The following is a 26,492-nucleotide window of genomic DNA, read 5'->3' on the forward strand; positions in this document are numbered from 1 at the left end:
GTTTTGTACACCAGCTTCAAACAGCTGAAAATACTATATTTTTGGTTATAGAATATATATTTCACAACAGTTTAGATGGTACAATGATTCTCTACACTATGCTTGCTTGTTTTGTCACATAAACTGAAATTAAGTGAACTATTCAAATTTTTTGCAACCAGGAAATGGTGGAGCGATTTCTGCATAGTGCATCTTTAATAGAACATGGCGCTTGCAACGTCAGGATAGTGTGTTCGATTCCCGGGACCACCCATACATAAACTGTTTGCTAAATGGCATATATAATATACAGGTATAGGAGAAGTGTTACCATGTTTATCCCCTTCCCCAGTCTGTCAAGACATAGGCTGTCATTGTAAATAACAATTTTTGACCCAACAGGTCCAGCCCTTAACTGGTTTAACCCAACATCTCCAGCACCAACTGATTTGACCCAAGCCCTTTACACACTTAAACTAAGAGTCATCAGTGATGCTAGTGTTTCATCTCCAGCCTGATACCTCATCTCCTATTGGCCCATTAGGAATCACCATGCACAAGACTCCTTTGACTCAAATCACTGACCAGGGGGTTAGAGGCTAAATGGGCAAGTTAAGGAGGATGCATAGCTAGTGTAACCTAAATCCACATATACCTATACTTGACATCTTTGATCATCTTTTAGGTACAGTGGGGAGAACAAGTATTTGATACACTGCCGATTTTGCAGGTTTTCCTACTTACAAAGCATGTAGAGGTCTGTAATTTTTATCATAGGTACACTTCAACTGTGAGAGACGGAATCTAAAACAAAAATCCAGAAAATCACATTGTATGATTTTTAAGTAATTAATTTGCATTTTATTGCATGACATAAGTATTTGATCACCTACCAACCAGTAAGAATTCCGGCTCTCACAGACCTGTTAGTTTTTCTTTAAGAAGCCCTCCTGTTCTCCACTCATTACCTGTATTAACTGCACCTGTTTGAACTCGTTACCTGTATAAAAGACACCTGTCCACACACTCAATCAAACAGACTCCAACCTCTCCACAATGGCCAAGACCAGAGAGCTGTGTAAGGACATCAGGGATAAAATTGTAGACCTGCACAAGGCTGGGATGGGCTACAGGACAATAGGCAAGCAGCTTGGTGAGAAGGCAACAACTGTTGGCGCAATTATTAGAAAATAGAAGAAAATAGAAGAAGTTCAAGATGATGGTCAATCACCCTCGGTCTGGGGCTCCATGCAAGATCTCACCTCGTGGGGCATCAATGATCATGAGGAAGGTGAGGGATCAGCCCAGAACTACACGGCAGGACCTGGTCAATGACCTGAAGAGAGCTGGGACCACAGTCTCAAAGAAAACCATTAGTAACACACTACGCCGTCATGGATTAAAATCCTGCAGCGCACACAAGGTCCCCCTGCTCAAGCAGGCGCATGTCCAGGCCCGTCTGAAGTTTGCCAATGACCATCTGGATGATCCAGAGGAGGAATGGGAGAAGGTCATGTGGTCTGATGATTCAAAAATAGAGCTTTTTGGTCTAAACTCCACTCGCCGTGTTTGGAGGAAGAAGAAGGATGAGTACAACCCCAAGAACACCATCCCAACCGTGAAGCATGGAGGTGGAAACATCATTCTTTGGGGATGCTTTTCTGCAAAGGGACAGGACGACTGCACCGTATTGAGGGGAGGATGGATGGGGCCATGTATTGCGAGATCTTAGCCAACAACCTCCTTCCCTCAGTAAGAGCATTGATGATGGGTCGTGGCTGGGTCTTCCAGCATGACAACGACCCGAAACACACAGCCAGGGCAACTAAGGAGTGGCTCCGTAAGAAGTATCTCAAGGTCCTGGAGTGGCCTAGCCAGTCTCCAGACCTGAACCCAATAGAAAATCTTTGGAGGGAGCTGAAAGTCCGTATTGCCCAGCGACAGCCCCGAAACCTGAAGGATCTGGAGAAGGTCTGTATGGAGGAGTGGGCCAAAATCCCTGCTGCAGTGTGTGCAAACCTGGTCAAGAACTACAGGAAACGTATGATCTCTGTAATTGCAAACAAAGGATTCTGTACCAAATATTAAGTTCTGCTTTTCTGATGTATCAAATACTTATGTCATGCAATAAAATGCTAATTAATTACTTAAAAATCATACAATGTGATTTTCGGGATTTTTGTTTTAGATTCCGTCTCTCACAGTTGAAGTGTACCTATGATAAAAATTACAGACCTCTACATGCTTTTTAAGTAGGAAAATCTGCAAAATCGGCAGTGTATCAAATACTTGTTCTCCCCACTGTATGTGTTATATATATTTTTTCAAAATAGACTACTAAACGAATGGGCACAAAAACAAAATATACCCAAATAATAATTTTAATAAAACTTGAATGTACGGTTTTTCTACCTGCCTTTTAGTCCTGCAAACAATTTGACACTTTCCCTCACTCTACCTCTTTTTCCTTCCCTGTGTGTGTCTGTGTGTGTCCCCGGCTCTCTTGTCCTTTTGGTCATCGTCTGTATTGTGGCTGCTCATTTTGAGAGTGAGTGTTGCCTCCTCTCGTTTCTTTTTCCTTTCTTTCTACACACCCCGGGTTAATGGCCCAGCGATTGAGCCCTTTCTTTCTCTCCCTCTCTGTTTTTCACATTCTCTCTATCTGTCTGCTCCCATCTTTCTGTCTGACCGTCAGTCGTTTCACGCTGCATTTTGCTCTTTGTTTCCAAGGTGCAATTAGAGTTGTTTTGGATACGAACACACACTCACACACAGCCTGTTGCTTTATAATATTCCTCTGAGTCTGTGATTTACACCCAGAGTCTATGGGAACTGCGCTAACAGGGCTTTGATGAGCTTTTTTGAAGAGCTATAGATTATAGATCTGTCAGGTTAGATAACACACCATGTTTTACCATTCCACTGTAATGCTAATGCATTATGGGGAAATTCCGACCCGAGTTAAGTGCGAGTAAATGGAACGTAATTCCCTTTTTATGCACTTTTCTCTCTATGCATACTTAAGCATGAGAATAGCATATTCACCCGCTATTCATTTGCGTTGGAGATCCCGGATATGGAGGTGTGGCTGAGGTGTGTCTACAGATAAAGCCGTATTCTGACCTTGACTTAATTCCATAATTATTCCACCACCTTTAAACGCGGGGAAACCATGAATAAGGTCGAGCGAACCTGCCGGTTCTAAGTGGAAAAAGCATCTACTATCTTTTTTTCCGATATAAATAATACCATTCTCCATGCACTGTAATTTATGCATTGATAAGAGCTATTGACAAGAGATAGGTAAATGAGTAATCCGTTTGGAGAAGGGGATTGTAAATACACATAGCAATTGTTTTAGATGATTTTTCTTTACGATCCCTGGAGACGAATGTGAAACCAGTCATATTGAAGCAAACCAGGGGTGAAAGTAAAACATAAAACACAATAATTAAAACAAAATGTCAACAAAACTGTAAGTTATTATACTATAATGTATCATTACCGCATGTCAGAGGCATGAAAAATATATGAATGGACTTGAAAACAGGTGGTATAGCCTACGCACCAAAATGCGATGTGGTTCGACATGAATACTGACATTTTGCCAAGGCAGAGATGAGTGGCCGATACGAAGACGCACGAAAAACAGTGGACGCATAAATTATAGCCTAATAACAATTGTCAAATGTCTCTTTCCATTCACCACTGTTTGGAGGCTGGAAATATGCTGTGAGTGGACGAACATGCATAGGTACCCTAGTAAAGGAGCTCTTTGAAGTTATATTTATATATTTGTAAAACTAAAATTAGGGGGTAGATCAGCTTTAAAATATTGCAGATAGATTGTAGCTTCCATCAATGTAATTGTCTGCATCATTTCCAATCCCAAATATATATTTTTGTAAATGTATATATACATAAATACATACATACAGTTGAAGTCGGAAGTTTACATACACCTTAGCCAAATACATTTAAACTCAGTTTTTCACAATTCCTGACATTTAGTCCTTGTAAAAATCCCCTGTTTTAGGTCAGTTAGGATCACCACTTAATTTTAAGAATGTGAAATGTCAGAATAATAGTAGAGAGAATGATTTATTTCAGCTTTTATTTCTTTCATCACATTCCCAGTGGGTCAGAGGTTTACATACACTCAATTAGTATTCGGTAGCATTGCCTTTAAATTGTTTAACCTTGGGTCAAACGCTGCGGGTAGCCTTCCACAAGCTTCCCACAATAAGTTGGGTGAATTTTGGCCCATTCCTCCTGACAGAGCTGGTGTAACYRMGTCAKGTTTGTAGGCCTCCTTGCTCGCACACGCTTTTTCAGTTCTGCCCACAAATTTTCTATAGGATTGAGGTCAGGGCTTTGTWATGGCCACTCCAATACCTTGACTTTGTTGTCCTTAAGCCATTTTGCCACAACTTTGGAAGTATGCTTGGGGTCATTGTCCATTTGGAAGACCCATTTGTGACCAAGCTTTAACTTCCTGACTGATGTCTTGAGATGTAGCTTCAGTATATCCACATAATTTTCCTCCCTCATGATGCCATCTATTTTGTGAAGTGCACCAGTCCCTCCTGCAGCAAAGCACCCCCACAATATGATGCTGCCACCCCCGTGCTTCACGGTTGGGATGGTGTTCTTCGGCTTGCAAACCTCCCCCTTTTTCCTCCAAACATAATGATGGTGATTATGACCAAACTGTTCTATTTTTGTTTCATCAGACCACAGGACATTTCTCCAAAAAGTAAGATCTTTGTCCCCATGTGCAGTTGCAAACCGCAGTATGGCTTTTTTACGGCGGTTTTGGAGCAGTGGCTTCTTCCTTCTGAGCGGCCTTTCAGGTTATGTCGATAAAATACTTGTTTTACTATGGTAATAGACACTTTTGTACCTGTTTCCTCCAGCATCTTCACAAGGTCCTTTGCTGTTGTTCTGGGATTGATTTGCACTTTTCGCACCAAAGTACGTTCATCTCTAGAAGACAGAACGCGTCTCCTTCCTGAGCGGTATGGCGGCTGCGTGGTCCCATGGTGTTTATACTTGCGTACTATTGTTTGTACAGATGAACGTGATACCTTCAGGCATTTGGAAATTGCTCCCAAGGATGAACCAGACTTGTGGAGGTCTACAATTGTGGAGGTCTTGGCTGATTTCTTTTGATTTTCCCATGATGTCAAGCAAAGAGACACTGAGTTTGAAGGTAGGCCTTGAAATACATCCACAGGTACACCTCCAATTGACTCAAATAGTGTCAATTAGCTCTCAGAAGCTTCTAAAGCCATGTCATAATTTTCTGGAATTTTCCAAGCTGTTTAAAGGCACAGTCAATTTAGTGTATGTAAACGTATGACCCACTGGAATTGTGATACAGTGAATTATAAGTGAAATAGTCTGTAAACAATTGTTGGAAGAATTACTTGTGTCATGCACAAAGTAGATGTCCAAACTGACTTGCCAAAACTATAGTTTGTTAACAAGAAATGTGTGGAGTGGTTGAAAAACTAGTTTTAATGACTCCAACTGTATATATAGTACCAGTCAAACGTTTGGACACACCTACTCATTCAATGGTTTTTCTTTATTTTGACTATTTTCTACATTGTAGAATAAGAGTCATCAAAACTATGAATTAACATAGATGAAACGGCTGATTTTTTTATAGAATATCTACATAGGCCAATAGAGGCCCATTATCAGCAACCATCACTCCTGTGTTCCAATGGCACATTGTTAGCTAAACCAAGTTTATCATTTAAAAAGGCTAATTGATCATTTGAAAACCATTTTGCAATTATGTTAGCACAGCTGAAAACTGTTGTTCTGATTAAAGAAGCAATAAAACTGGCCTTCTTTAGACTAGTTGAGTATCTGGAGCATCAACATTTGTGGGTTCGATTACAGGCTCAAAATGGCCAGAAACAAAGACCTTTCTTCTGAAACTCGTCAGTCTATTCTTGTTCTGAGAAATTAAGGCTATTCCATGCGAGAAATTGCCAAGAAACTAAAGATCTCGCACAATGCTGTGTACTACTCCCCTTCACGGAACAACGCAAACTGTCTCTAACCAGAATAGAAAGAGGAGTGGGAGGCCCCGGTGCACAACTGAGCAAGAGGACAAGTACATTAGAGTGTCTAGTTTGAGAAACAGACGCCTCACAAGTCTTCAACTGGCTGGCTTCATTAAATAGTACACGCAAAACAGACAATTTCCTCCTACAATAGGACAATGACCCAAAGCACAGCTCCAAACTATGCAAGAACTATTTGGGGAAAAAGCAGTCAGCTGGTATTATGTCTATAATGGAGTGGCCAGTACAGTCACTATTGAGCTGTTGTGGGAGCAGCTTGACCGTATGGTTCTTAAGAAGTGCCCTTCAAGCCAATCCAATGTGTGGGAGGTGCTTCAGGATGCATGGGGTAAAATCTCTTCAGAATACCTCAACAAATTGACAACTAGAAGGCCAAAGGTCTGCAAGGCTGTAATTGCTGCAAATGGAGGATTCTTTGACTAAAGCAAAGTTTGAAGGACACAATTATTATTTCAATTAAAAATATTTTTTTATAACCTTGTCAACATCTTGACTATATTTCCTATTAATTTTGCAACTAATTTCATGTATGTTTTCATGGAAAACAAGGACATTTCTAAGTGACCCCAATATTTTAAACGGTAGTGTATATACACAGTGCATTTGGAAAGTATTCAGACCCTTTCCCTTTTTCCATATTAAAAAAAAGAAGGTAAACTTGTTTTAAAATGGATTAAATAAAATGTTTTCCTCATCAATCTACACAAAATACCCCATAATGACAAAGCGAAAACAGGTTTATCAAGTTTTTGCAAATTTGATCAAAAATAAAAAACGGAAATACCTTATTTACATAACTATTCAGGCCCTTTGCTGTGAGACTTGAAATTGAGCTCAGGTGCATCCTGTTTCCATTGATCCAGAGCTTTCTGCCCGGCCAAACTGAGAAATCGGGGGAGAAGGGCCTTGGTCAGGGAGGTGACCAAGAACCTGATGGTCACTTTGACAGAGCTCCATAGTTCCTCTGTGGAGATGGGAGAAACTTTCAGAAGGACAACCATCTTTGCAGCACACCACTAATCAGGTGTTTATGGTAAAGTGGCCAGACGGAAGCAACTCCTCAGTAAAAGGCTCATGGCAAAAAGCACCTAAAAGACTCTCAGACCATGAGAAACAAGATTCTCTGGTTTGATGAAACCAAGATTGAACTCTTTGACCTGAATGCCAAGCGTCACGTCTGGAGGAAACCTGGCACCACCCCTACGGTGAAGCATGGTGGTTGCAGCATCATGCTGTGGGGATGTTTTTCAGTGGCAGGGACTGGGAGACTACTCAAGATTGAGGGAAAGATGAACGGAGAAAAGTACAGAAAGATCCTTAATAAAACCTGCTCCAGAGCGCACAGGACCTCAGATTGGGGCGAAGGTTGACCTTTCAACAGGACAACGATCCTAAGCATACAGCCAAGACAACGCAGAAGTGGCTTCGGGACAAGTCTCTCAACGTCCTTGAGTGGCCCAGCCAGAGCCCGGACATGAACCCAATTGAAAATCTCTGGAGAGACTTGAAAAGATTTGCGCATCGACGCTCCCCACCTAACCTGACAGCGCTTGAGAGGATCTGCAGAGAACAATTGGAGAAACTCCCCAAATACAGATGTGCCAAGCTTGTAGCGTCATACCCAAGAAGACTTGAGGCTGTAATCACTGCCAAAGGTGCTTCAACAATGTACTGAGTAAAGGGTCTGAATACTTACGTAAATGTAATATTGCAGCATTGCGTCCTGCCTAAGAACAGCTATTAGCCGTGGTATATTGGCCATATACCACACCCCCTCATGCCTTATTGCTTAAATAGTTATCTTTTGTTTGTTTTTACTCCTATCCTTCCGCTACCCTCAACCCCTTTCATCTATTTCTGAACATCCAGTTTGATTTCTGTTTGCCATATATTTTTAACTGTGCTGTTTCACAGAAGTTCTGAACCTATATACATTTTACGGACACAGTATATTTTACATTAGTTATCTTGTTGTTATTAGTCCCACCCTTCAGCTCCACTCAATCCCTCACATCTGTCTCTCAACACCATCCATATTGGATTGTTTCACAAAAGTTCTGAACCTTTCTATTCTCATAGTTTCTACAGATTGTAAATTAAAGATAAACATTTATGCTAAAAATATTATATTATTGATCGATTGACTATTACTTTTCAAATCACCCAGTAGTCTATCTGCAGAGTTAGCTCCAGGTAAATGTTGCAATTCTTCAGCCATTCCTGGACCTGCGTCCAAAAACAAGCTACATATGGACAGTACCAAAGCAAATGATCTAATGATTCTGTCTCTTAGCAGAAAAATCCGCAGAGTTGAGATGGTTGTATCCCCCATATATTTAATGTTCTATTGGCTGCAAGAAAGAATTCTTAGTTTTGAATCCGGTGTCGTTTTGTTTATCAGTTCATAAACCATGTACCATGGAATCAGTACATCGAAAATCTCTTCCCAACTATTTTGGAATCTATATGTCCATTTTGGGTCATTAAATGAAAATGTTTTTTTATTTTATTTATCACAACTTTCATTAACAAATTTTGGTCTGTTAATGCAGGGCCAACAGACAATTTCCTTACTTTCATCCCTTTCTGTAATGGGTGTCGTCGGAAGGAAGAGACCAAGGCGCAGCGTTCTTAGAGTTCCACATAATTTAATCACGAAGTGAAACTAAAACAGGACAAAACAATAAAGAATACAACGACCGACCAGCTTCGATGTGCAAACTCCCTGCACACAAACAAAGAACAAGATCCCACACAGAAAGAGGGAAAAGGGCAGCCTAAGTATGATCCCCAATCAGAGACAACGATAGACAGCTGCCTCTGATTGGGAACCACACTCGGCCAGAAACAAAGAAATACAAAACATAGAAATACAGAACATAGAATGCCCACCCAAATCACACCCTGACCAAAACAAAATAGAGACATAAAAAGGATCTCTAAGGTCAGAGCGTGACACTTTCCACTTGCCTCTTCCATTTGTGCGGTAATGCCGCAATTTGTTGGTTGTAATTTTGGATAGAGAGACATTTCCATCTAATTTTGTTAGCTGCATGTGTGACATAATTCCACCAGTTCTATTTATGATAGAATTTACAAAGATTATATCTTATTTAACCTTTTATCAAAAAAGTATGTTTTTTTGATCAATTAGTTTATTTCATTTTAACCACAATATTTGTTTTATTATTTGTTTTTTATTTTCTGGTGGATCAAACTGAAATTGCAACCAACTTTCTATGGCTTGTTTTAAAAATAGCGATATTTTGGAGATTATTTCATTTTCAAATAACCGAAAGTGAGACGTTGTAATCTGAATAAAGGGGAAAAGGCCATTCTTGAACATGTGGTGAGACATTCTTACTAATCTACTAGAGAACCAGTTCTGGTTTAAGTATAACTTTTGTATGGCTGACACCTTTAGTGAGAGGTCTAATGCTTTAATATTTAATCATTTCTGCCCTTAAAATGTATATTCATTATATAAATAGGCCTGTTTAATTTTGTCTGGCTTGATATGACTAAAGAGTTCATCAGGGAGATTTTTCCACAAATAGACAGGAATTTTCCTTACCATGGCTGCAAGCTTTTATCTGTTTTTGTTAACTTTTTATAAACATTTATTGTCGTGAGATAATTTTATGTATACCGAGTATGTACACATCACCATCAGACAATTTTATTGGTAAACTACACAGTAATGTAAAAGTTGTATTTTTTTGTGATCCAATACGTAATATCACTTATCATAATTTGTTTGTAATCCAGAGAGGTTAGAATAAGTATCTAGATCCTCTATAAAGCTGTGGAGGGATCCAAATTGTGGATTTAAAAGAAAGCATGAGTCATCAGCGTACAATGACACCTTTGTTTTTAAGCCCTGGATTTCTAACCCCTTGATATTGTTGTTGGCCATAATAAATATGGCCATAATAAATATATATGCTGATAGTGGACAACCTTGTTTTACTCCTCTTGGCAGTTTAATACTTTTTGAGAAGTAGACATTATTTACTATTTTACACCTAGGGTTACTATACATAACTTTAACCCATTTTACAAGAGATTCTCCAAAATTGAAAGATTCTAGGCATTTATATAGAAATTCCAGTAGTACTTTATCAAAAGCCTTTTCAAAATCAGCCATGAGTACCAGGCCTGTTTTTTAAAATGGACTGGATCTTTATATTTACCACATGGATCCTGTTTCAGTAATAATGAAATCAGACCTTCTTGTTGAGTATCTGATAATCTACCATTTCTATAGGAGTGGTTAGGAGACCCAAGCTATAAGCTTCTGTAGGGCCGAACATATTCAAATGTTATAATTATATATGCCCTGGCTTTTCTATCATGTTAATATTTGCCACTATCGGGAGCCTCCATCAGTAATACCCACATGCATTTATCAGTGTCACTTTATTGTTCATTTCGTTCATTTTGTCGCCTACATTTTGCGTTGTTCCATTCCATTTACCTTTCTTTCCTATGTCATGTCCGTGCAGTTGTTCCTGGGGGTCGCTAGCATTAATGGATCATATTAGAGTAAAGTTGTGCAATAATTTGGGACATGTAGACTTTTTTTCACCTTCCAATATTTAATGGATGTAACAATTGAATATGACAATTTACAGGATGAGTCAAACCACTATTTTTGATTCACCAATATAATTTATGCGTAAAGGTTCTCCAAACTATTTGTTTTTAGTTATTCATAAATACTTTCCTATTCATAAATACTTTCATAACCCTAAAAAGTAAAAAGTAAGATCAAAGTATTTTTAAATCTACCAATTGGTGCTGAAAAGGAGACAAATATGTGTGTTTTTATATAGCTTTCTTTCATTGATTCCTAATATTCTGAACCGTTCTCTCCATATATTCTAGTGAGAAAATTCAAGGCACACCAAATTTAAAGGGATGGCTTTAGATGAAATTGACTAAAACCCTATTGAATGAAAACTCCACGAGAAAATCTGTTGGCCAGCAAGTAGGAGGGTTTTCAGTGGTTTAATTAAATGTATTCAGCGCGYGCAAGGGAACCATGCCTGCAAAGCCAGTTAAGCACCTTCATAAGGTAAGTCGGAATTCCAACTACTGAGAATTGTGTAGGAAAGGCATGTGTAGGAAAGACGTACATTTCTTAAGTCTGAATCGGGCCTTTTGAAAGAAAAATCTATGGCCACCAAGTAATTGGAGAATGCCTTAATTCAGGTCTATGGGAAGCTGACACAGCAATATCTACCTGTGTGATGGATAGCTGATGAGAGAACAAACTGGTCTCTTCACAGTCCATTGTCCTCTGCCAGCTTTGTTGGACCACTTCAGAGGCAACAATATATTAATTTATCCGATTTAGAGCTGAAGTAGAATAAGGTTGAAGTTAGAATGACAGAGGTCTCTCTCTCTCTCGTTCTTTCAATATCTCTCTTTTTCTTTTTCTTTCAATATCACTCTCTCTGTGGATTTCAAGGGGCGATAGAGCGTGGTCATGGTTGACTCTAGTGATGTTTAGGGCAGCCAGATAGTTTGCCTACCAAATGAGTGGTGGTCATTACCGTGTGGATTTACATGGCAGGAACAGAGCTTGGGTTCCACCACACAGACAGGGAGTGTGTGAGTCATTTTAAAGAGCCACTTCCTTTGAAAATCAACAAATCCCTTTGAAAACGGCCTATGTGGCATCGATATGAGTCAGAAACATTTATTCTAGTGTCAAAATTGACTACAAAGTGTAAATAGGATAATTTTGGTCATGAAGTCGGTCTCATCTAAAACGGAGTTTTGAACATCCGTGTGTCACAACGTATAAATGAAGGTTGGGTTTTGATTTGACAATGTCCATTTGCCCACTAATATGGGGTGAACAGCTGCGGTGATTGCTCACAATCCAGTAGCATAGACAGTGAGGCAGACCTGCCCAGCAGCTCTGACTTTGTTTATAGAAGACAACACGTCGCAAATGTCTTTATTTAAGGAATACTGCACCAAAGACCTTAGTTAGATGTAAAATTGCTCAACTAAAACATCCTCGGCAAAAACATCAAAATGTATTACAGATTTCTTGAGTTATCTTAGATTCATATAGTACCACAGTATGAGTCATAAAACCTAGCGGTCAAACAAGGAAATGGTTCCAATCATTTTTCCACAATTCATTTTTCCCATAGTGGATTTTAGAAACACTTAAAATAAGGGCTGTGTTTTGTATAGGTTTACCCTGGTGTGACATTTTGATAACTGTGTAAATCTCTCTCAGACAAGGTGACTTTTATCAATATATTCGCCTGTATTTACCCCCCCCCCCAAAATGAAATGCTAATTAGCTCCTAATGTGGCTATCATAAAGAACTACAAATGCCATTATGATCTGGATGAGACTGCCGAAACGAGGCAAAGGTAAGAATCTCTGGATTAACTATCTAATGCCTACTTTGATGCTAATGAGCAATTTAGAATTTGAGAGTAAATAGATTGATAAAAGTCACCTTGTCCGAGAGAGATTTACATGGTTATCAAAACGTCACGCCAGGGTAAGCTTACACGAAAGACAGCCCTTATCTTAAGTGTTTAAAAATTTCACTATGGGAAACAATTTGACCGCTAGATTTAATGGGTATTATGACACCTCCACTGTGGGGCATTATTCAGGGGATTTTCAGGAAGTGAAATAGGCTTCCCCCGTCGACTATCATGGGGGACAAACATCCATAACCAAATGCAGAATCGGTCAGGAAACACACTTCCAAGACTGAAATCTTGTTTTTCTAATGAGCAACAGAAAAACACAATTGCCAATCGGCGTGTTCAGTGGCTCTTTAAGAGTGGGTATGGCAACACACGATAGTGTGTGTGCTAACCTACGGCCACATGGGTCAGCACAGCATTTAAGTGTGCATGTAAACACCATACATTTTGGAATACTTTCACGTGCACTGTAGGTATCAGTTAGTCTACAATAATTATACGTGTGCCCAGTTCCTGAAACACATAACAACATTAGTGTCTATTCTGCTCTTATCGCTCACATGGGCAGGCTCATCTGTACATTAACATGCATGAATGTAGGGGGATGAACACAAATCCATACAGTAGAATGTGAAAACACATGGCTTACAGTTTGAACAATGCCATTAACATACAGCACTAGCATAGAAAAACATTACATTCCAAAAATTAATACCTCTACAACTCTAAACTTGACAGAGCTGGAATTCTGATAAAAGGACTTGGCTTCTGGTAACTGAACACAATGGGTAATATCTACTACATCACAAGAGATCTGTGAGAATAAACCTCTGAGCCAGAATCTTTGTTTTGATTTCCATATGTTTGCCTACGCAATCTCCTGTTGTCATAACAAGTTGGTCTAATAGACCTCAGCTTTGCATATGTGGGAAACTGCAAACGGCTGGGTGGGTGAGCGTGGAGATGGATGGATAGATAAACGGATCAGGAGAGGGGGATAGGGGTAGGAGGCACAGAGGAAGAGGCAGAGAGTGACAGAGAATGGAGAGAGGGGAAGATGGTTCCTACCCTTTTTCTTTTTGAAAGGGAAAGGGGAGGGATAAAGGAGGTTTTGGTAAATAATTGGTGCTGGAAGACAGTTGGTTATCAGTGTGTACGTGGTCAGAACAGGTATGAGGTTGTATGGGTATGCATGGGTGGGTGTATTTGTGTAGGTCTGCATAGACGTCAAGTTTTCTAACTGCGATAGATCTAGACAGAAAGGACATCATACACACATCAAAGCCAATGTACCACCCATTATGTTACTAGATGTTACCATAAATTAATCCTATGCACCCCCCTCCTGTCAGACTCCTGGGCAGGATGTCGGTGAGGGGCTTGGACACCTCCTGTCCCCCCATAAAGCGCGAGCCCTCCAGCCCCAGCCCCAGCTTCCAGGGGGACAGCCCATCCCAACCCAGCCCTGAAGGTTCCTCCTCAGACACCAACTCCAGCTTTGGTCTCCTGGGCAAGAGTCACAACCACACCAACGGCTTGGACTCACCAGGGCTCTACGGACACACAGCGGGCATGGGGAACAATGGAACAGCCAACAGGTGTGTGTAGGGATTTATGCTTGGGTGCATGTACCATACAGTATGTGTGTCTAACCCCTTTCTCTCTCTCTCTCTCTCTCTCTCTTTCTCTCTTCCATCAGGCGGTTTGGTGGTGAGGATGGCCAGGTGAAGTGTGAGTTCTTGCTGGATTCTGTGGCTAAGAGGCTGTGTCTGGTGTGTGGAGATGTGGGGTCAGGGTACCACTACGGAGTGGCCTCCTGTGAGGCCTGCAAGGCTTTCTTCAAGAGGACCATCCAGGGTAAGACACTTACAATAATTCACATGAACACTGGGGTTAAGAGTTCACCTGAAGTGCCCACGTGTGTTACAGTATATATGGACAGACACCAGAGGTGTATGGCTTTGTACTGGTAAACCTCCAGTAGGCTGATAAGTTCCTAGTTCCTGTTTTAGTATCAACACCTGATCAACTCTAAGGACGCAAGCTTACAGGTTTCCTTACAGTGTGTGTTTGTATGTGTGTCTCATCCATATGTTTGCAGCATGTTGTGTGGGTGTTTTAACGTGATTGTCTGTGACTGTGCCTGTACCAGGGTCAAGTCCCTCGTGTAGTTTAGGCTCCTTAAGCCTCCTCCGCATGCAAATAGACATACCCAGGCTCAAAGTTCATACCTGGATGTCTGTCAGATCATTTTATTATATTAGATCAGGTGATCAGATGCGTCCTGATTTTAATAGGATGTGGCAGCTCAGAGTGCTGCTGATTAGCTAACTTCCAGGAAATATTCATACTTTTCCTCGTTGGAGTTTCCTGTGTCTTTTCAGCATCTTGTTTGTTTTTGAGTGGTTGAATGAAAGGTTTTAGAAGTGACAGACAAAATTGTCCCATTTCTTGACTGTATTTTTGTCTCTCCATCTCTCCCTCGCTACCTCTCACCTCTCTGTCTTTACATGTTTCTCTATATTTCTCTCTATCTATCCCCCCTCTCCTTTCTTTCCCACCCACAGGTAACATTGAGTACAGCTGCCCGGCCACCAGTGAGTGTGAGATCACCAAGCGGAGGAGGAAGTCGTGCCAGGCCTGTCGCTTCATGAAGTGTCTCAACGTGGGCATGATGAGAGAAGGTGAGGAAGGAACTTCTCTACTCCTCAAAGCCAAATAAATGTACTCCTCTATGTACCTTTAAAAATAAACTGAGCGTAGAAAAGCTTGTTAATTCCACTTCAATTAGTGTAGATGAAGGGGAGGAGACAGGTTAAAGAAAAAATGTTAAGCCTTGAGACAATTGAGACATGGATTGTGTGTGTGTGCCATTCAGAGGGTGAATGGGCAAGACAAACGATTTAAGTGCCTTTGAACGGGGTATGGGAGTAGGTGCCAGGTGCACCGATTTTAGTGTATAAAGAACTGCAATGGTGCTGGGGTTTTCACTCTCAACACTTTCCCGTGTGTGTCAAGAATGTTCCACCACCCAAAGAACATCCAGCCAACTTGACACAACTGTGGGAAGCATTGGAGTCAACATGGGCCAGCATCCCTGTGGAACACTTTTGACACCTTGTATAGTCCATGCCCTGACAAATTGAGGCTGTTCTGAGGGCAAAGTGGGGGAGGGGGGTGAAACTCAATATTAGGAAGGTGTTCCAAATGTTTGATATACTCAGTGTACACAATCCATGTCTCAATTGTCTCGAGGCTTAAAAATCCTTCTTTAACCTGTCTCCTCCCCTTCATCTAAACTGATTGAAGTGGATTTAACAATCGACATCAATAAGGGATCATATTTTTCCCCTAGATTCACCTGGTCAGTCTATGTCATGGAAAGAGCAGGTGTTCATAATGTTTCTGTATCCCAGTGGATCTTTATCTGTTCAGTACTATAACAGTGTTTTAATTCAATGAAGAAGAACTACAAATCAAGATCTAGAATATCTTTGTGGATCCAGACTCCCTCTACACAAATAGATTTGCTAACATATGGAGACCTGTTGTCTTAACTTCAGAGGGAAATGTAATCCCTTTGCCTGTTTAACAGGTCCAGCCCCTTAGTGCCTGCTAGCATTACTGCTCAGTTTTCATGTATGGTGTTAGCAGAACAATGCCCAGTATCTTTATAGGACGCTACTGGTCACGGTACCTCCGAAATAGAAAATGGCTATCTGCCAGAGTATGTGTGTGTGAACATGTCTTTATCCTCTTTCTCTCAGACATACAGTCTCTTTTCCGATGTGTCACACTACTCACACATGCGCAGAATAGAAATAGATGATCTGGAACAACAGACATATCTTACATTCTACATCTTTAGCCCCTAGAGTCTCTGGAGAGTTTTATGGTGAGTGTCTGGGGCAGCGGTCTCATGGAGTGTGTGGCTGCCGGTGACATATTGTTGGCCAAAAATAGAAGAGACCCAAAAAGGCAAAGCTTCACTGTATGAACCACTTATTGAAGGCCGCGTGTGAGCAACCGACAGCTGTTTATCAAAAGGAGAGAGAGAAAGAGAGAGGAGAGAGATAGAGAGAGAGAAGGAACGAGAGTTTACTGCTACCTGCTCCCTCCCCCTTCAGCTCACCAGCTTTGATTTAATCAGCCCCTCAACCAGGGTGAGAAGATCCAGCATCTGTCTATAGTCAGCCCTTGTGTGTGTGTGTGTCTCCTTTTTTAATTAGCTTATTTTTAATAGGGGAAGGGCATCTCCAGCACCCAGTTCTGGCTCCTATAGCAATTCACCCCCCACCCCCTCGTAAATTCCTCCAGATGCCTTGTGGGATTTCTGGACCTCCATGAAATGTGAACCGCACCTCGTAACTCCCGTCGTAACCCCCCTGGTAGCAGTTCTCGCAACGTGCCTCATCGTGCCTGGTAACGCCCCTCTTCCTCTGGGGGGCTGCAGTAAAGGTAGAGACAGGGTGGTGTGACTTATAACAGAGAGAGAGGTCCATGTCAGCACAACACACAGCTAAAGGACAGAGACCCTTGGTCTAGAATGGAGACCTGAATAAARTTGGATTGAGCACGGAATCAGTGTTCTGTTTCACAATTCAGTAGGGCAGTGGACTAACAAACATTCTAATTGTTCCACTACTTGGAACACAGTTCTTACCTCATGTGGTTGAATCAGAAAAATGACTTTATGCATACTGTCTCCCCTGAGCAGTGTGCATCTATCAGGTTTTTCCTTGTGTGTCGACGAGGATATGACAGCTAATCATATCACATAGCACTAATCACATGGAAGACTTAATATAAGTTTTGGGCACACTGTTGAAATAGAATGAGTAGATTTTTAATTTTATTAGGTAAGGTCTTATTATATACACAAAAATAGCTCCATTCTTTAGTTTGTTTATCTCTTTAAAGAATAAGAGCTTTTGACATCCTTTCATGACCCAGTGCCTGACTAACAAGCTTGCAGTAGGCTAATAAGTAAGGGCATTCGTTGACATCAGACCATTATCCGAGGCAGCTTAGGATAGTCGCCTGTCAGTGGCTTAGCTACTACACATACAGTACATGCAGATGGCTATGTGTCAGGTCTCTCCCAGGGGAAATGATGTCATGTAGAATGACGATCCAGGTCAGTTCTCTTGTGCTCAGTGGATATCCGTGCTCTTGATCCCGTTGGGTGTGTTTTGGGAATGTGTAAAGCCCCCTTCGAAAGGTGCAGGGGGATTTCAAACAGGAGTGAGGGCAGAGGGGGGAGGGGGGGTGACCCAACACCCGCCACCTTATCGGAACCCTCAGATCTCTCCGACACAGAGAGGTGTGTGTGTGTGTGTGTGTGTGTATGTCTGTGTGTGTGTGTTGTGTTTGTGATTTGTGTCTGTGTCTGTGTCTGTTTTTCTGTGTCTGTGTGTGTCTGTTGTGTGTGTGTGTGTGTGTGTGTGTGTGTGTTGTGTGTGTGTTGTGTGTGTTTGTGTGTGTGTCTTGTGTGTGTGTGTGTGTGTGTGTGTGTGTGTGTGTGTGTGTGTGTGTGTGTGTGTGTGTGTGTGTGTGTGTGTGTGTGTGTGTACACTGTTATCCTCCAGAGCTATTCTTGTCCCTTTGGTTGTCAGCACATTCCTCTCTGAAGAGTTACACTTAGCTCAGATGCCTATGAGTAACTCTTTGACCTCCATCATACCACACACACACACACACACACACACACACACACACACACACACACACACACACACACACACACACACCACACACCACACACACACACCACACACACACACACACACACACACACACACACACACCACACACACACACACACACGACAGACGGCAGGGCGGACGACAGACAGAACAAACCTTACTGCCTTTAATACACCTATGCTCCTTTGCTTTCATATAATCCAATGTGTGACAACACAGTGAAATCCTCCCTACACACACACTCATCACCTGCACAAACTTCAAACTGGAGCTCCTGCCAACCGTTAGACTTATCCAGACTGGTTCCGACCACAGTGGAAGGACTGACATCACTAAAAGTCCAGGGTCCTAGCTTACCCATCCTGTCCAATCCTCCTAATACCCTCTCATCTCCTCAGGCCTCCGTGTCCAATCCTTAATACCCCTCCTCACCCCTATTAACCCTCGCCCCTCTTATCTTACTATTGAGGGACTATGATTTGTTAGGAATATGAAACCCTTGACCCTAGCCTCAACCCTATAACTCTAGCCCCAACCCAACCCAAACTTAACCTCAACCCTAACTTTAACCTCAAGCCTAACTCTAACCTCAACCCTAACTCCTAGCCTCAACTCTAACTCTAGCCTCAACCCTAACTCTAACCTCAACCCTAACTCTAGCCCCAACCCTAACTCTAACCTCAACTCTAACTCTAGCCCCAAACCCTAACTCTAGATCCTCAAGCCTACTCTAACCTCAACTCTAACTCTAGCCTCAAGCCTAACTCTAGCCCCAACCTACTCTAACCCTAACTCTAACTCTAGCTCAAAACTCCTAACTCTTAGCCCCAACCCTAACCTCCTAAGCCTCAACCCTTAAACTTCTAGACTCAACCCTAACTCTAGCCTCAACCCTAACTCTTTAGCCCAACCCTAACTCTAGCCTCAACCCTAACTCTAGCCTCAACCCTAACTCTAGCCTCAACTCTAACTCTAGCTTCAACACTAACTCTAGCCTCAAACCTAACTCTAGCCTCAACCCTAGCTCTAGCCTCAACCCTAACTCTAGCTTCACGTCCATATCCTGGCTCAAACCTAACTCTAGCCTCAACCCTAGCTCTAGCCTCAACCCTAATTCTAGCTTCACGTCCATATCCTGGCTCAAACCTAACTCTAGCCTCAACCGTAACCCTAACCTCAACCCTAACCCTAACCCTAACCCTAACCTCAATCCTAACCCTAACCCTAACCCTAACCCTAACCCTAACCTCAACCCTAACCCTTACCCCTCATGCTAATAAAAGCTCTCTCAAGTCAAGATTCTCTTTGGAGGCGTATAGGGTATCACTGGATGGTGGAATGTGAGTATGGTATTGGCACTGACCCTGGAACTGATCCTGTATATAGCTTACTTACTTTCTCGTGTTCTTCTTCTTTCTATTTCTCGTGTGTTTTTGTTCTACCTTACTTTTTTTTTTATAGTACCACTGCATTGTTGGGAAAGAGCAAGCAAGAAAGGAAATTCCCTGTACTAGTGAACGTGACATAAAACATTTGAAACTTGAACTGTGCGTATGTGCATGTATGTGCATGTCCGTGTGTGTTGGTGTGTGTATGTAAAGGGACCGCTGTGACCAGCCCCCACCATGTTTCCCTTCTTACCCCMTAACCTTGCTGTTAGCTCCTCATCTCCATGGCGATAAGGTTACCGCTGAGCTTGTTAAGATGACCCTGTAACATATTGTGTTACAGGGTTGATGTTGCTATGCCAGCAATGTGACTTCTCTCTAAGGCTCCCTATAATCTTAGAGATGTCACGAGGGAGAAATGTCAATCAAATGAACTTGAATAGTGCATCACTCTCCTGGTTTTGACATTAGGGTAGTCTGCTAAACAGGAGTACTGTGTTTTAGTGTACAGTCGTGGCCAAAAGTTTTGAGAATKACACAAATATTAATTTCCACAAAGTTTGCTGCTTCATTGTCTTTAGATACTTTTGTCAGATGTTACTATGAAACACTGAAGTATAATTACAAGCATTTCATAAGTGTCAAAGGCTTTTATTGACAATTACATGAAGTTGATGCAAAGAGTCAATATTTGCAGTGTTGACCCTTCTTTTTCAAGACCTCTGCAATCCGTCCTGGCATGCTGTCAATTAACTTCTGGGCCACATCCTGACTGATGGCAGCCCATTCTTGCATAATAATGCTTGGGAGTTTGTCAAGAATTTGTGGGTTTTTGTTTGTCCACCCCGCCTCTTGAGGATTTGACCACAAGTTCTCAATGCGTTAAGGTCGGGTGTTTCCTGGCCATAGCACCCAAAAATATCAATGTTTGTCCCGAGCCACCTTAGTTATCTTATTGCCTTATGGGCAGGTGCTCCATCATGCTGGAAAGGCATTGTTCATCACCAAAACTGTTCCTGGATGGTTGGGAGAAGTTGCCCTCGGAGGATGTGTTGGTACCATTCTTTATTCATGGCTGTGTTCTTAGGCAAAATTGTGAGTGAGCCCCTCCCTTTGCTGAGAAGCAACCCCACACATGAATGGTCTCAGGATGCTTTACTGTTGGCATGACACAGGACTGATGGTAGCGCTCACCTTGTCTTCTCCGGACAAACTTTTTTCCCCGGATGCCCCAAACAATCGGAAAGGGGATTCATCAGAGAAAATGACTTTACCCCAGTCCTCAGCAGTCCAATCCCTGTCCTTTTTTGCAGAATATCAGTCTGTCCCTGATGTTTTTCCTGGAGAGAAGTGGCTTCTTGCTGCCCTTCTTGACACCAGGCCATCCTCCAAAAGTCTTCGCCTCACTGTGCGTGCAGATGCACTCACACCTGCCTGCTGCCATTCCTGAGCAAGGCTCTGTACTGGAGGTGCCCGATCCGCAGCTGAATCAACTTTAGGAGACGGTCCTGGCGCTTGCTGGACTTTCTTGGGCGCCCTGAAGCTTCTTCACAACAAATTGAACGCGCTCTCTTTGAAGTTTCTTGATGATCCGATAAATGGTTGATTTAGGTGCAATCTTACTGGCAGCAATATCCTTGCCTGTGAAGCCCTTTTTATGCAAAGCAATGATGACGGCACGTGTTTCCTTGCAGGTAACCATGATTGACAGAAGGAAGAAAATGATTCCAAGCACCACCTCCTTTTGAAGCTTCCCAGTCTGGTATTCGAACTCAATCAGCATGACAGAGTGATCTCCAGCCTTGTCCTCGTCAAACTCACACCTGTGTTAACGAGAGAATCACTGGCATGATGTCAAAGCTGGTCCTTTTGTGGGAGGGCTGAAATGCAGTGGAAAGGTTTTTGGGGGATTCAGTTAATTTGCATGGCAGAGGGACTTTGCAATTAATTGCAATTCATCTGATCACTCTTCATAACATTCTGGAGTATATGCAAATTGCCATCATACAAACTGAGGCAGCAGACTTTGTGAAAATTAATATTTGTGTCATTCTCAAAACTTTTGGCCACGACTGTACATTTGTGTGTGTGTGTTAAATGTACCTAAATGTGTGTGTGTCTCTCTCTCTCTCGCTCTCTCTCCCTTTGTCTCACTCAGGTGTGCGTCTGGACCGGGTCCGTGGGGGCAGACAGAAGTACAAGAGAAGGATAGACTCTGAGAACAGCCCCTACCTCAACCCTCAACACGGCCTGCCACAGAAGAGAACATGTAAGAATCAGGGGCTGAAGAGCACCCTATTGTCATACTTGAGTAAAAGTAAAGATAAAATAAGAAAATTACTCAAGTAAAAGTGAATGTCACCCAGTAAAATACTACTTSAGTAAAAGTCTAAAAGTATTTGGTTTGAAATATACTTAAGTATCAACAGTAAATGTAATTGCTAAAATATACTTAAGTAACAAAAGTAAAAGTATGAATCATTTCAAATTCCTTATTTTAAGTAAACCAGACAGCATAATTTCCTTGTTTATTTAAATTGAGCGATTGCCAGGGGCACACTCCAACACTCAGACATCATTTTCAAATGAAGCGTGTGTTAAGTGAGTCTGCCAGATCAGAAGCAGTAGGGATGACCAGGGATGTTTTCTTGATAATTGTGTGAATTTGATCATTTTCCTGTCCTGCTAAGCATTCAAAATGTAACAAGTACTTTCTGGTGTCAGGGAAAATGTATGGAGTAAAAAGTGTATGTGGAGTAAAAGTATAAGTTGTCAGAAATATAAATAGTAATGTAAAGTACAAAAAACTACTTAAGTAGTACTTTCAAGAAAATAAAACACACTCTCCCTTTCTTTCTTTTGTACTCTCTCGCTTGCTCTCACTGTCTTTGTCTCTAATGACATTCTCACATTTGTGCGTTTAGATATTAATAAAGTATATTTTCAATCTCTCTCTCTCTCTGTCTCTGTCTTTCAGTTCCTCTAGGTGGTCTGGCAGAGAATAAGGTGGTCTCTCTCCTGCTGGTGGCTGAACCAGAGAGTATCTTTGCCATGCCGGACCCCACCGTCCCCGACAGTGACATCAAAGCCCTGACCACACTTTGTGACCTTGCCGACCGCGAACTGGTGGTCAACATCGGCTGGGCCAAACACATCCCAGGTAGGAAAACACACAGACACACGTACATAGGTATACACACACACACAAACACACACACACACGGGCATAAACACACATCATTTTCAATAAGACTCTCATCAGCTCAGAGTGGAGATTGTTGCGCCCTGTGTTGGATTAAGACTTTAGCCTAGAAACAGTGTGTGTGTGTGTGTGTGTGTGTGTGTGTGTGTGTGTGTGTGTGTGTGTGTGTGTGTGTGTGTGTGTGTGTGTGTGTGTGTGTGTGTGTGTGTGTGGTGTTGTGTGTGTGTGTGTGTGTGTGTTGTGTGTGTTGTTTGTGGTTTGTGTGTCTGTGGTCTGCTAAGCAAAGGTAAGAATGTGATACTTGAACATGCGCCAGAGTCTAGTGCTACCTGAAGGTATTAGCAGTAGTTTCCTTCAAAACCTTAATGTGGCAGTGTCGCCATCTGTTTGACAAAAATACTCTTAAATACTCTTCGGGCCAGACGTCACTGTGGAAAAGAGGCCACAAAACATGTAATGTTGTTATGATTTTCAGTTTGCTTCMATACGACTGGGTTCACATTTGTCTCCAGGGATCATAAGGAAAAATAGGATAAAACAATTGCTATGTGTATTTACAGTCCCTTTCTCCAAATGGATTACTCATTTACCTAGCTCTTATCGATAGCCCTTATCAATGTATAAATTACAGTGCATGGAGATCATATCAGAAAAAAAGATAGTAGATGCTTTTTCCACTTGGAACCGGCAGGTTCGATAGACCTTATTCATGGTTTCCTCACGTGTGAAGGTGGTGGAATTATTAGGGAATTAGGTCAAGGTCAGAACACAGCGTATCTGTAGACACACCTCCGCCAGACCTTCATTTCTTAAATCTCCACCCCAAATGAATAGCGGGTGAATAGCATGCTATTCTCATGCTTAAATTCAAGGTCAGAATATGTGGAGAGAGAAAAGTGCACACAACTGGAATTAAGTTCCACTTACGCCTGCTCAACTTGGGTCTGAATTACCCCCTTAATGTTTCTGCCCTTCGTCCCAAAGGATATTCCCCCCGCTGCTAAGAGAAGTCTTTAGAGAGAACTTCAGGATTAGGGCTCTCCTGGATGGGAGCATTGGAAGCAAGAGAAGCTGAACATCTAGATTAGTGTTGTCCTGGATGGAAGCATTGGAACCAAGAGAAGCTGAACTTCTAGATTAGGGCTCTCCTGGATGGAAGCGTTGGAAGTAAGAGAAGCTGAACATCTAGATTAGTGTTGTCCTGGATGGGAGTGTTGGAACCAAAAGAAGCTGAACTTCAGGATTAGGGCTCTCCTGGATGGAAGCGTTGGAAGCAAGGGAAGCTGTTTAAGCCTATTAAGATTAAGCTATGGTTTAGTTATGTATTGACCACACATATGAACCATCGGACACACACACTGATGGTGAAGATAAAGAGGAAAGAGGCCATATATCTTCAGCCCCTTCGTTTAGTTTGCATTCCACTCTGTGGATCCATGGTTGAGCTTGTGACAGCCCCCTGGTTTCTCTCTCTGTCTGTCTCTGTCTCTGAATTCAATTCAATTAATTTCAATTCAAAGGACTTTATTAGCATGGGAAACGTGTGTTTACATTGCCAAAGCAAGTGGAATAGACAATAAAAGCTTGCTATAAAATAACACAAATGGAATTATGTAGTAACCAAAAAAGTGTTAAACAAATAAAAATATATGTTATACAGTTGAAGTCGGAAGTTTACATATACTTAGGTTGGAGTCATTAAAACGCGTTTTTCAACCACTTCACAAATTTCTTGTTAACAAAATATAGTTTTGGCATCATTTTGAGTCAATTGGAGGTGTACCTGTGGATGTATTTCAAGGCCTACCTTCAATCTCAGTGCCTCTTTGCTTGACATCATGGGAAAATCAAAAGAAATCAGCCAAAAATATTGTAGACCTCCACAAGTCTGATTCATCCTTGGGAGCAATTTCCAAACGCCTGAACGTACCACGTTCATCTGCACAAACAATAGTACGCAAGTATAAACACCATGGGACGACGCAGCCGTCATACTGCTCAGGAAGGAGACACGTTCTGTCTCCTAGAGATTAATGTACTTTGGTGTGAAAAGTGCAAATCAATCCCAGAACAACAGCAAAGGACCTTGTGAAGATGCTGGAGGAAACAGGAACAAAAGTATCTATTTCCGATCCGTCCGGTGACGCAACTTAGGAAATGGCTGCCTAGTTTTTCATACTGCACATCGGTTGGGTATTTCCCCCCCTAAATTCAAGTATTTACTCTGAGCATTATAATAATTTACGCAAAATGGAAAAGGGGAAAATAGGAAAAGGTTGCGGAGCTACAACAACAGCCCATAACAAGACAGCAGAAGATATAATCGTCGATGAACCCGAGATGGCTAATGCTAGCGCAAATAAGATGGCAGCAGCAAAAGAACCCTCATTTCATGAGGTGATGAAGGAGGAATTGCGCGAGGCGCACACACAGGCTTACGAGAGGAACTTCCAGAAGATGTAAGAAAATAACTAAATGAGTTCAAGAAGGACATTAACCAGAAACTTGAAGAAAACACATTTGAACTTCACAGCATATCTACAAGAATGGGGGACGCAGAACAGTGCATTGGGAAACGTACACATGGAACTTCGCAGTCAAGGAAATACGGATCTTGAACAGTCACTGAAAACCCAACACGCACTACAGGCAAGAGTGACAGAACTCGAAGGTTTCTCACGTCGAAACAACATTAGACTTTATAACGTAGTAGAGGGCGCAGAAAAAGACTCTATGCCCAAATTCGTGGAGGGTCGATTCAAGGACATACTTGAAGACAGCACTGACCTGCGAATCGAGAGAGCACACCGAGCTCTGGCCTCAAACCCCCCCAGCGGCGCCACACCAAGATCCATAGTCGTACGGTTCCTAAAACTCTCAGTCAAAGAGAAAGTCTTACATGCAACCTGGAAAAAGCCTGTTAGCTTCCAAGGCCAACGAGTTTTCTTTGATCATGACTACGTGGGAGAGATACTGAAAAGAAGGAAAGAATACACCCCCATTAAGAAAGCACTTAAAGAGAAGGGTATTCGCTTCCAAACACCATACCCGGCAAAAATGCGGGTATTTCTGGAAAATGGCCCGGTTACATACGAGCATGCAGACGAGGCGGCTGAGGACCTGAAGTCAAGGGGCTTCCCAGTGGAGTATACCACCAGGAGAAAGGCGACATCACCAGCGGAAAAACTCGAGCAGGCTCTCCCATGGATCGTTGTCGACAAGCAGGGTCATGGAGAAAGAGGGAAACCATCTGGGCGAGAGGACGTTCACATCCGAGAGAGACTCAGGCATTTCCAACGGGAAGAAGTAAGACACTGAATCGGATTTAACAGAATTAATAGTTACCGCGAGCTGTTAAGATTTTGGGTTGTTACGGTTGACATTGCAAWAGGTAAAATATCTCCCCTATTTTCCCCCAATGCTGAACAAGGGTGAGTAGCCAAAAGTATGTGTTCTTTATGAACACACTAAGTAGCGTCACGTTAATAACATATATATTAGCTAAGGATTAATGACACATTGACAACGGGGCGACAGAAGGGCATATCAAGGGGAGGATTCATGATATGCACGCATGACCGATATAGTTTTCACTTGTAATTAACCGATGTGTATAAGCGACGAAATAGGCGCCTTATTATTTTCGGTT

The 26,492-nt window shown here is 41.9% G+C and overlaps 1 protein-coding gene across 1 annotated transcript in view; it reads left to right on the forward strand.

Moving 5' to 3' along the window:
- Window positions 1–26,492, forward strand: part of LOC111954585 (estrogen-related receptor gamma) — a 40,926-nt gene that overhangs the window by 1,693 nt on the left and 12,741 nt on the right. The window contains exons 2-6 of the mRNA XM_023974431.2: window positions 13,901–14,146; window positions 14,248–14,405; window positions 15,116–15,232; window positions 21,800–21,910; window positions 22,619–22,801. Of these exons, the coding sequence (XP_023830199.1) occupies window positions 13,901–14,146; window positions 14,248–14,405; window positions 15,116–15,232; window positions 21,800–21,910; window positions 22,619–22,801 (815 nt within the window). The remainder of the gene's footprint in view (window positions 1–13,900; window positions 14,147–14,247; window positions 14,406–15,115; window positions 15,233–21,799; window positions 21,911–22,618; window positions 22,802–26,492) is intronic.

This window comes from Salvelinus sp. IW2-2015, linkage group LG28 (genome assembly GCF_002910315.2).
Source record: "Salvelinus sp. IW2-2015 linkage group LG28, ASM291031v2, whole genome shotgun sequence".
Classification (NCBI taxonomy): domain Eukaryota; kingdom Metazoa; phylum Chordata; class Actinopteri; order Salmoniformes; family Salmonidae; genus Salvelinus; species Salvelinus sp. IW2-2015.